The sequence below is a fragment of the Nerophis ophidion genome, linkage group LG03, assembly GCF_033978795.1.
Source record: "Nerophis ophidion isolate RoL-2023_Sa linkage group LG03, RoL_Noph_v1.0, whole genome shotgun sequence".
Lineage (NCBI taxonomy): Eukaryota > Metazoa > Chordata > Actinopteri > Syngnathiformes > Syngnathidae > Nerophis > Nerophis ophidion.
This window is the reverse complement of record NC_084613.1, coordinates 3,759,114-3,771,209: the sequence shown is the minus strand read 5'-3', so window position 1 is coordinate 3,771,209 and position 12,096 is coordinate 3,759,114. Positions and strand designations below refer to the sequence as shown.

At 40.4% G+C, this 12,096-nt stretch overlaps 1 protein-coding gene across 1 annotated transcript in view; it reads left to right on the top strand.

Annotated features, from left to right (window-relative positions):
- The first annotated feature begins 2,241 nt into the window (after positions 1-2,241).
- The window catches only part of pygl (phosphorylase, glycogen, liver), a 47,759-nt gene continuing 37,904 nt past the window's right edge, over positions 2,242-12,096 (top strand). The window contains exons 1-4 of the mRNA XM_061893990.1: positions 2,242-2,612; positions 5,629-5,730; positions 5,797-5,875; positions 9,851-9,954. Of these exons, the coding sequence (XP_061749974.1) occupies positions 2,370-2,612; positions 5,629-5,730; positions 5,797-5,875; positions 9,851-9,954 (528 nt within the window). The 5' untranslated portion in view covers positions 2,242-2,369. The remainder of the gene's footprint in view (positions 2,613-5,628; positions 5,731-5,796; positions 5,876-9,850; positions 9,955-12,096) is intronic.

Here is a 12,096-nt window from a genome sequence, read left to right as displayed (position 1 = left end):
AAAAAACCTTCTGTAGAAAGAAATAAAATGTACGACGGAATGACACAGAAATACCCTTCTTTTTTTGACACTTATCTGTTTATAGCTCGGTTGGTAGAGTGGCCGTGCCAGCAACTTGAGGGTTGCAGGTTCGATTCCCGCTTGTGCCATCCTAGTCACTGCCGTTGTGTCCTTGGGCAAGACACTTTACCCACCTGCTCCCAGTGCCACCCACACTGCTTTAAATGTAACTTAGATATTGGGTTTCACTATGTAAAGCGCTTTGAGTCACTAGAGAAAAGCGCTATATAAATATAATTCACTTCACTTATGTATATTTATTGTGAAAAATCATTATGATGATCAGTGGTTCCACAAATAAAATATAATTAATTATTAACAATAACATACAGTTAAAGGTAAATTGAGCAAATTATTTCTGGCAATTTATTTAAGTGTGTATCAAACTGGTAGCCCTTCGCATTAATCAGTACCCAAGAAGTAGCTCTTGATTTCAAAAAGGTTGGTGACCCCTGAAATAAACAATAATTAAAGCTGCAAGCAGCGTTGGTCGGGTCCGCCTTTGGCTGCTGCCCCCGAGACCCACGGCCGGATAAGCGTTAGAAGACGCCTTGGAGCCACTTTTTGAGAATCTAATGCATTGTGAAAGTAATGCAGTTGCTGTATTGAAGTGAAAATATCAAACTTCCTGTTGATTTTTGCTAAAGTATGTTAATTATTAAAATGTAGGTCTAAGTGAGACCTACATAGTGTTTTTTGTTTCATGTCTCTCTGACATTCCTACCGGAAGTTACAAGCAGTTTTGTCTGTGTTTTCTTCCCAGGAGCAGTTTGTCCGTGTTGTATTCCTAGGGGGGCGGTAGAGCGCAATTTTGAGTTTTGAGGTTAGGTTTTTTTCATCAGATCGCAATTTTTGCCAGACCTGATGTGTGTGTCCAGTTTGGTGAGTTTAGAAGCATTTTAAGGGGGTCAAATAACAGGTCAAAGAGACAAAAATGGCATTTTTTAGGAGACTTTGCACAGGGGTTCTTTGAAGGCGCGTAAAATCAAAACCTGAGAACTTATCAAAACTCTGTTCTATACTTTTAATCAGAAGGGTTCAATCTCTCTCCTGCGCGAGTTTGAAGCCAAAACATCAAACGCACTCAGAGGAGATAATGTTTGAAGAAAGGTGACCGGTTTTTACAAAACTTGTTTTGAAGGGGGGATTGCAAACTTCCTGTTGATTTTTGTTGGGGGTTGTCAATCTATGAAATGTAGGTCTAAGCGAGACCTACATAGAGGTTTTTGTTTCATGTCTCTCCGACATTCTTACCGGAAGTTACAAGCAATTTTGTCCGTTTTTTCTTCCTAGGAGCAGTTTTTTCAGTGTTTTATTCAAAAATAGCGCTAGAGCGGAATTTTGAGTTTTGGGGTTTGTTTTTTTCATTAGATCGCAATATTCGCCAGTCCTTATGTGTGCGCCAAGTTTGGTGACTTTAGAATCATTTTAAAGGGGTCAAATTACAGCGCAACGAGGCAAAAATTGCATTTTTCGCGAAAATTTTATTTTGAAGGGGTTTTTGCCAACTTCCTGTAGATTTTTGCTGAAAGAAGTGAGTGTATGAAAAGTGGGTCTAAGTCAGACCTACATATGAGTTTTTGTTTCATGTCGCTATGACATTCCTAACAGAAGTTACATGCAGTTTTGTCTGTATTTTTTTTCCTAGGGGGCGCTAGAGCGCAATTTTCCTTTTGGGGGATTGGTTGCTTAATATGTTGGGAAGGTTTGCTATACCGACGTGTGTGTCAAATTTGGTGAGTTTTGAAGCATGTTAAGGGGGTCAAATTACAGCGCGTAGGTGCGGAATAATAATAAAACACAGCAGTTTCAATAGGGTCCTTGGCCCATGGCAAAAGACCCTAATAATAATAATTTGACTTATTTTTAACATTTTAGTGACTGAGACACTAAGGAGCCCTAAGGATTAAAAAAAAATCCATATATTTTGTTATGGTTTGAAAATGAAAATGATCAAAATGGCCCCTGCATGCTTAATTTTTTCTGTGGAAAAAGTTTGGACACCCCTGATTAAAACATTTTGTAAATAAGGAAGATAATGACAGTGATGTCGTCACGTGACTTTGTCGGCCCCGGAAGTAAGTTGACTTCCGGGATCGACCTTCCCGCCCTCGGCCCGCACTGACCAATAGGAGCAGCGGCAGCAGGGGCGGCGTCTATCACCTGAAAACCAACTCCTCCTCCTCACCTCCTCGGCGACACTTCCACTTTACAGCCTCCTTCCTCGCACTCAGTAGACTCCCGCACCTCGCGCCTCACACCCGGACCCCGCACTTCGACTGAGACCCGGACCCGGACCCCGCAGCGACATGGCCACGCCGCTGAGCGACCAGGAGAAGCGCAAGCAGATCAGCATCCGGGGTATTGTGGGCGTGGAGAACGTGGCGGAGCTGAAGAAAGGTTTCAATCGCCACCTGCACTTCACTCTGGTCAAAGACAGAAACATCGCCACTCCCAGAGATTATTACTTCGCCCTGGCGCACACCGTCAGAGACCACCTGGTGGGAAGGTGGATCAGAACCCAGCAGTTCTACTACGAAGCAGACCCCAAGGTAAAGTCGCCCGCAAGTCAACAAGGTGTCACCCCAAATAAACACCGACCGGAAACTGCGATACAAACACATCACAATTACACAAAATAATCTTCAAAAAGCACAATTTAAAACTATTTGTATTGCCGTTTGCAAACTATATTGACAATAATGAACATTTTGCTCCAAATGAATCATTAAAATTGTTATTAAAAAAAAATTCTAAAAATAGCAGCACTTACCAGTGAGCTGCCTCTATTTTTTTAAATTGTATTTATTTACTAGCAAGCTGGTCTCGCTTTGCTCGTCATTTTCAATTCTAAGAGAGACAAAGCTCAAATAGAATTTGAAAATCCAAGAAAATATTTTAAAGACTTGTTTAAATAATTTATTTTTTTACTTTGCTTCTTATAACTTTCAGAAAGAAATACAACCTTAAAAATGATTTTAGGATTTTTAAACACATATACCTTTTTACCTTTTAAATTCCTTCCTCTTTTTTCCTGACAATTTAAAGCAATGTTCAAGTATTTTTTTTTATTGTAAAGAATAATAATCCATTCATCCATTTTCTACCGCTTATTCCCTTTTGGGGTGGCGGGGGGCGCTGGCGCCTATCTCAGCTACCTCGTCACGTCCGTTGTGTCCTGAGCAAGACACTTCACCCTTGCTCCTAATGGGTGCTGGTTAGCGCCTTGCATGGCAGCTCCCTCCATCAGTGTGTGAATGTGTGTGTGAATGGGTAAATGTGGAAGTAGTGTCAAAGCGCTTTGAGTACCTTGAAGGTAGAAAAGCGCTATACAAGTACAACCCATTTATTTATTTATTTAAGGCGGGGTACACCCTGGACAAGTCGCCACCTCATCGCAGAAAGAATAATAAATACATTGTAATTTAATTCTTCATTTTAGCTTCTGTTTTTTCGACGAAGAATATTTGTGAAATATTTCTTCAAACTTATTATGATTAAAACTCAAAATAAATTATTCTGGCAAATCTAGAAAATCTGTACAATCAAATTTTAATCTTATTTGAAAGTCTTTTGAATTTCTTTTAAAATGTTTGTTATGGAAAATCTAGAAGAAATAATGATTTGTCTTTGTTAGAAATATAGCCTGATCCAATTTGTTATATATTCTAACAAAGTACAGATTGGATTTTAACCTATTTAAAACATGTCATCAAAATTCTAAAATTAATCTTAATCAGGAAAAATTACTAATGTTTTTTTTTTCTCAAAAAGATTCAAATTAGGTAGTTTTTCTATTCATTTTTTTCAGTTGAATATTAAAGAGTCGAAATTGAAGATAAACTATGTTTCAAAATTTTATTTTCATTTTTTTGGTGTTTTTTCCTCTTTTAAACCGTTCAATTAAGTGTTTTTTTCATCATTTATTCTCTACAAAAAACCTTCCCTAAAAGGAAAAAAAATGTACCACAGAATGACAAACAGAAATACTCATTTTTTTATATATATACATTTATTTATTAAAGGTAAATTGAGCAAATTGGCTATTTCTGGCAATTTATTTAAGTGTGTATCAAACTGCTAGCCCTTGGCATTAATCAGTACCCAAGAAGTAGCTCTTGCTTTCAAAAAGGTTGGTGACTCCTGGTGTAAATACACAAGTGTGAATACATAAGTGTGTACAATAAGTGCATTAATCAAGTGCACAAGTTATGTGTAAATACATAAGTGTGTAAAATAGGTCCACCAACAAAGTGCACAAGATATGTGCACTTGTATAAAATAGGTGCACCAATAAAGTGCACTGGTTAAAGTGCACAATTATAACTGTGTACAATAAGTGCATTAATAAATTGCAGAAGTCATAAGCACAAAAATAGTAAACAAGGCTTCGGGAAAGTGTCCCACCAAACAAACAACGACTGGAAACTGCAATACAAACACAACACAATTACACAAAATAATCTTCGAAAAGCACAATTTAAAACTATTTTTATTGCCGTTTGCAAACTGTATTGACAATAATGAACATTTTGCTCCAATGAATCATTAAAATTGTAATGGTAGCCAACACAGACAACCCCCCCCCCTTTTAAAAATAAAAAATACATTATTTAAAAAAAATATTTATGTTGTAAACAATAGATGATTAATATAAAACCTACCGTATTTCCTTGAATTGCCGCCGATGCGTTAATTAATTTAAAACCTTTTCTCACTCCGGCACTTACCAAAGGCATGCAGTAAAAATTTGAGTGTGATGTAAGGATACCATCATAAAAAGCACATTTATTAATAAAAATGTTATTTTGGTCTTACCTTTACTTATAAATGAAGTCTATGCGCTGCTCCTTCTGATCAAAAGCATCGATAACTTGTTTATAGAAGTCTTCCTTATCTTTCTTCAGTTTTAAAAGTCTCTCTGTCTCGATGGAGATCTTTCTTTATTACCTCCTGCTTCGATTGAAAGTCCAGTTTAGAAAACTGTTTTATTTTAGATATGTAATCCTCCATGTTAAAAGTGCAAGCGAGAGGAAAAAATAAACGATCGCTGCTTGTTGTCACTTCTTCTGCAGCCGAGTAGTCACTAGCGCCCTCTACCACCAGGAGGCGGGAGTCATTTAATGACTCATGTTTTGACACACGCAGCTATGGTATATTAATAAAACATAACTGCTTACTGTTTTTTTTTAGCATATTCAATAGCTTGGACTTTAAATCCTGCTGAATAGCTCTTAATCTTCTTCCATTTATGCTATTTCAAATGATTGAAATCAGCCTCCATTTTGAAAATGATGACAGGTGAAGTGTCACTCGTGACGTGACGAGTTTGACCCGGGGGAAATTCTAGGCATATGCTAATTATTTTGTGAAACGAGTTTGACCCGGCAGTAATTCAAGGAAATACGGTAATATTGATAATAAATAATGTTAAAAGTTGCTGTTGCAAAAATATAAAAAAAACACTGTGCTTTCTAAATGTACAATGCAGTGAAAAATACAAAGTAAACATGTTTTTTTTGTTTGCACTGTAATTATTGGAACATGGTTTTGACACCACCTGTGCAGAGAGTCTATTACCTGTCTCTGGAGTTCTACATGGGCCGCACCCTTCAGAACACCATGATCAACCTGGGCCTGCAGAACGCCTGCGATGAAGCCATCTACCAGGTCAGAGTGGGAGGAGCCTGGGCGTGTTTGTTGGCGTGTTTGTTAGCGTGTTTATGCTGCTTGCAGCTGGGCCTGGACATGGAGGAGCTGGAAGAGATGGAGGAGGACGCGGGCCTGGGCAATGGAGGCCTGGGCAGACTTGCAGGTAGAAAACAAAGAAGAAATATTTGACTGCACGCCCGGACTGATGAGGTTTTACGGGCGTGGGGCAAGCTGCAAGATAACATGTTGCAACACTTGCTCAACATCCTTTTGACGTTTTTTGCAACACTCTCCTTTTTTAACTTTTTCCTGCCTTCTTTACGCTGGTCTTGGCTTTTGGAGGCAGAAACTACGGCGGTCCAGATGGACAAACGCGCAGCCACGGCTAAAACTGCTGAAAAAACACAGAAATCTTCCAAAAATAATTTGTAGATTTTACTGTAAACAAAACAAAAAAAAACCTGGAAAATAAAACACCAGAATATTACAGTAAAATCAACGTTCTTTTTTACAATGCATTACTGTAAATCAGGGCTGTCAGAATCAAGGCCCGGCGGGCCAGCAATGAATGATCTATGGCAGGGATCTCAAACTCAATTTACCTGGGGGCCACTGGATGCAGAGTCTGGGTGAAGCAGGGCCGCAAGAAAATATTTCTTAAAAGAAAATCATTTTAAATGTATTTAAAGGCTCAAATGATAATAATAGTAATGATAATAATAATTAAAGCTGCAAGCAGCGTTGGTCGGGTCCGCCTTTGGCTGCTGCCCCCGAGACCCACAGCCGGATAAGCGTTAGAAGACGCCTTGTAGCCACTATAATACTAATAATACTATAATACTAATAATACTGTAGCGGTCATCTGGTAATAGAGGATGAATATAACCATCATGTTGAATTAAAGGCCTACTGAAATAAGATGTTCTTATTTAAACGGGGATAGCAGCTCCATTCTATGTGTCATACTTCATCATTTTGCCATATTTTTGCTGAAAGGATTTAGTAGAGAACATTGACGTTAAAGTTCGCAACTTGTGGTGGCTAATAAAAAAGCCTTGCCTGTACCGGAAGTAGCAGACGATGTGCACGTGACGTCACGGGTTGTGGAGCTCCTCACATCTGAACATTGTTTACAATCATGGCCACCAGCAGCGAGAGCGATTCGGACCGAGAAAGCGACGATTTCCCCATTCATTTGAGCGAGGTAAAAAGATTTGTGGATGAGGAAAGTTAGAGTGAGGCACTAAAAAAAGAAAAGGCGACGGCTCCAGACGGCGGCAGTGGGAGGTTTCAGATGTAGTTAGACACATTTACTCTGATAATTCAGGAAGATCCCTTATCTGCTTATTGTTTTAATTGTGTTTTAGTGAGATTGTAAGGTCATACCTGAAAGTCGGTAGGCTGCGGTGAACGCCAGTGTCTCTGAGAGAAGCCAAGATCACAGCTGCCTTTTTGACAGCTGCTGCAGGAAGATGCATAATCCACTGATGTCTCCGGTAAGAGCCTACTTAAATTTTCCCATCCAAAAACTTGCTGGTTGACATAGAGAAACATGTTCGCTTGACCGCTCTGTGTTAAAGCTTCACAACAAAGAAAGATTCACCGGCTGTGTTTGTTTTGCTAACGGCAGCTACAATCCACCGCGTTCCACCAACAGCATTCTTCTTTGACGTCTCCATTATTAATTGAACAAATTGCAAAATATTCAGCAACACAGATGTCCAAAATACTGTGTAATTATGCGATGAAATGAGACTACTACCTTGAGTGGTACTGGGCTGACATGTCCCCTCCAACCAATAACGTCACAAGCACATAAGCGTCATCATTCCGCGAGGTTTTCAACAGGATGCCTCGCGAGAAATTTAAAATTGCAATTTAGTAAACTAAAAAGGCTGTATTGGCATGTGTTGCAATGTTAATATTTCATTATTGATGTATAAACTATCAGACTGCGTGGTCGCTAGTAGTGGCTTTCAGTAGGCCTTTAATTTTATTTTCAACACAAAACAATATATAAATGAACAAAATGAGAATCAAGGAATGTGAGGCAATGCAAATTAAACAATAATTTAAAAATTATCGGTTATCGGGTACTGTTATTACTGCCGGACAGGTGTCGCGGTGCGACTCCAGCCAGGCAAGTAAGAAAACCCTCGTCTCCATGGCAACGTTTCAGTCATTTGCCGCTTTTCCACTTATGCAAGGGTAGGCAACCCAGAACGTTGAAAAAGCCATTATGGATTATCGGTTATCGGGTACTGTTATTACTGCCGGACAGGTGTCACGGTGCAACTCCAGCCAGGCAAGTAAGAAACCCTCGTCTCCATGGCAACGTTTCAGTCATTTGCCGCTTTTCCACTTATGCAAGGGTAGGCAACCCAGAACGTTGAAAAAGCCATTATGGATTATCGGTTATCGGGTACTGTTATTACTGCCGGACAGGTGTCACGGTGCGACTCCAGCCAGGCAAGTAAGAAACCCTCGTCTCCATGGCAACGTTTCACTCATTTGCTGCTTTTCCACTTATGCAAGGGTAGGCAACCCAGAACGTTGAAAAAGCCATTATGGATTATCGGTTATCGGGTACTGTTATTACTGCCGGACAGGTGTCACGGTGCGACTCCAGCCAGGCAAGTAAGAAAACCCTCGTCTCCATGGCAACGTTTCACTCATTTGCTGCTTTTCCACTTATGCAAGGGTAGGCAACCCAGAACGTTGAAAAAGCCATTATGGATTATCGGTTATCGGGTACTGTTATTAGTGAAGTGAATTATATTTATATAGCGCTTTTCTCTAGTGACTCAAAGCGCTTTACATAGTGAAACCCAATATCTAAGTTACATTTAAACCAGTGTGGGTGGCACTGGGAGCAGGTGGGTAAAGTGTCTTGCCCAAGGACACAACGGCCATAACTAGGATGGCACAAGCGGGAATCGAACCTGCAACCCTCAAGTTGCTGGCACGGCCACTCTACAAACCGAACTATGCCGGTGCGACTCCAGCCAGGCAAGTAAGAAAACCCTCGTCTCCATGGCAACGTTTCACTCATTTGCCGCTTTTCCACTTATGCAAAGGTAGGCAACCCAGAACGTTGAAAAAGCCATTATGGACCTAAATAACAAAAATTGTTGCCGTGTAGTTTACAGTTACGGTAGCACAATTAGCCCCAAATCGGGCTAACATCACAATTAACGTGTTACACGTCCGACAGAGAGTCGCAGGGCGAATCGGACAGTTTTGTATTGTCACTCAGTCCTTCGCGGAGTGCTTCGGAAGCTTCCGAAAGGCTCGTCTGGCGTCAATGTTCGGCACTTGAGAGCCACATACCACGCCGTGATTGGTAGATTCCTACAGCTCCGCACACAACGCTGTCAAGCGCCATTCGTATAAAATTTGCGGGCCGCACTAACATTAAATTTTCATATTAAGCTGGGGGCCGCAAAATAACGTCTCGCGGGCCGCATGTCTGAGACCCCTGATCTCAGGCCTCTGGGATGATTGATTGATTATTATTAGTACCAGCACCAATACTCCATCAGTGTTAGTGTTAGGAATTTTCAAAAGTGGGTCCCGGGGACCCCATCAAGTCATAAAAATGGGGTTATACAGTAAATTTATGGGGTCCCACTTTTTTGTAAGTGTTTGGAAAACAAACGATCAATCAATCAATGTTTACTCAAATAGCCCAAAATCACAAGTGTCTCAAAGGGCTGCACAAGCCACAACGACATTCCCGGTTCAGAACCCACTGTTATTTTTGCTGTAAAATTCTGGCAAACGAGCTGCTCGGTTTTTTATTTGTACAATAGATGTTTTTTTTACAGTGCATTGCTGTAAATGGGATAAAATATACCTCTGTTATTTTAACAGTAAGATTCTGGCGTTTTTTTAACCATAAATTTTTCGCTCGTTTTTACAGTGTTACTGTAAATGTGACAAATTACACCGCTGTTATTTTTACGGTAAAATTCGGGTAACTGAGCTGTCGCTTTTTGTGCAAACAGAGTGAAGAAAGAGATGAAATGTTTTTGTAGTCATTAACTTCTTTTTACACTTGTATGACCGTTAGGAATACCTTTAAAGTTTGGAGTATTTTGTTGTTGTGTACATAAAGTGTTTGTTTCTGTGCACGCAGCCTGCTTCCTGGACTCCATGGCCACGCTGGGACTGGCGGCGTACGGTTACGGCATTCGCTACGAGTATGGAATCTTCAACCAGAAAATCCGAGACGGCTGGCAGGTAGACGATTGCAACAGCGGTTGGAGGTCTCGCTCTTATCAGCACCTTGCCAGTGGGTCAAAGTAGACAAGGTCGTCATGAGGGCGCCCCCCGCTGATCATTAACTGCGACACACTCGGCGTCCGTCCAAAGAAGCGCACGACAAATAAGATAAGAGAGCACAAAGGTTTTTTTTTTGTGCTAATTTGCACTTTAGGCCTCCTTTGCAAACATGATCCTTGCAACACCCAACTGGACACTTCATTAGGCACACCTGAGTAGCGATCGACCCATATGCTGGCTGTCCAGAGTCGTGGACCCGGCGTGGACCGCTTGCCTGGGGACATCTCTGCACTGCTGACCTGTCTCCACTACGGACTGGACTCTCACTACAATGCTAGATCCACTATGGACTGGACTCTCACTATTATGTTAGATCCGCTACGGACTGGACTCTCACTATTATGTTAGATCCACTATGGACTGGACTCTCACTATTATGTTAGATCCGCTATGGACTGGACTCTCACTATTATGTTAGATCCACTATGGACTGGACTCTCACTATTATGTTAGATCCACTATGGACTGGACTCTCACTATTATGTTAGATCCACTATGGACTGGACTCTCACTATTATGTTAGATCCGCTATGGACTGGACTCTCACTATTATGTTAGATCCACTATGGACTGGACTCTCACTATTATGTTAGATCCGCTATGGACTGGACTCTCACTATTATGTTAGATCCACTATGGACTGGACTCTCACTATTATGTTAGATCCACTATGGACTGGACTCTCACTATTATGTTAGATCCACTATGGACTGGACTCTTATTATTATGTTAGATCCACTATGGACTGGACTCTCACTATTATGTTAGATCCACTATGGACTGGACTCTCACTATTATGTTAGATCCACTATGGACTGGACTCTCACACTATTATGTTAGATCCACTATGGACTGGACTCTCACTATTATGTTGGATCCACTATGGACTGGACTCTCATTATTATGTTAGATCCACTATGGACTGGACTCTCACTATTATGTTAGATCCACTATGGACTGGACTCTCACTATTATGTTAGATCCACTATGGACTGGACTCTCACTATTATGTTAGATCCGCTATGGACTGGACTCTCACTATTATGTTAGATCCACTATGGACTGGACTCTCACACTATTATGTTAGACCCACTATGGACTGGACTGTCACTATTATGTTAGATCCGCTATGGACTGGACTCTCACTATTATGTTAGATCCACTATGGACTGGACTCTCACTATTATGTTAGATCCACTATGGACTGGACTCTCTCACTTATGTTAGACCCACTATGGACTGGACTGTCACTATTATGTTAGACCCACTATGGACTGGACTCTCACTATTATGTTAGATCCACTATGGACTGGACTCTCACTATTATGTTAGATCCACTATGGACTGGACTCTCACTATTATGTTAGATCCACTATGGACTGGACTCTCACTATTATGTTAGACCCACTATGGACTGGACTCTCACTATTATGTTAGATCCACTATGGACTGGACTCTCACTATTATGTTAGATCCACTATGGACTGGACTCTCACTATTATGTTAGATCCACTGTGGACTGGACTTTCATAGTTGTCCATGAACTTATCAAGATTTCTCCACATAGAAGTAATCATCAACTTAAGGTGCTTTCTTTGGGGATTGTAATAGAGATCCATCTGGATTCATCAACTTCATTCTAAACATTTCTTCACAAAAAAAAATCTTTAACATCAATATTTATGGAACATGTCCACAAAAAATCTAGCTGTCAACACTGAATATTGCATTGTTGCATTTATTTCCACAGTTTATGAACTTACATTCATATTTGGTTGAAATATACATTCCATCCATGTTCTACCGCTTATTCCCTTTGGGGTCGCTCAGCTACAATTGGGTGGAAGGCGGTGTACACCCTGGACAAGTTGCCACCTCATTGCAGGGCCAACACTGATAGACAACACTCACATTCACACACTAGTATTTGTTGAAGTATTATTCAATAAATATATTTATAAAGGATTTTTGAATTATTGCTATTTTTAGAATATTAAAACAAAAAATCTCACGTACCCCTTGGCATACCTTCAAGTACCC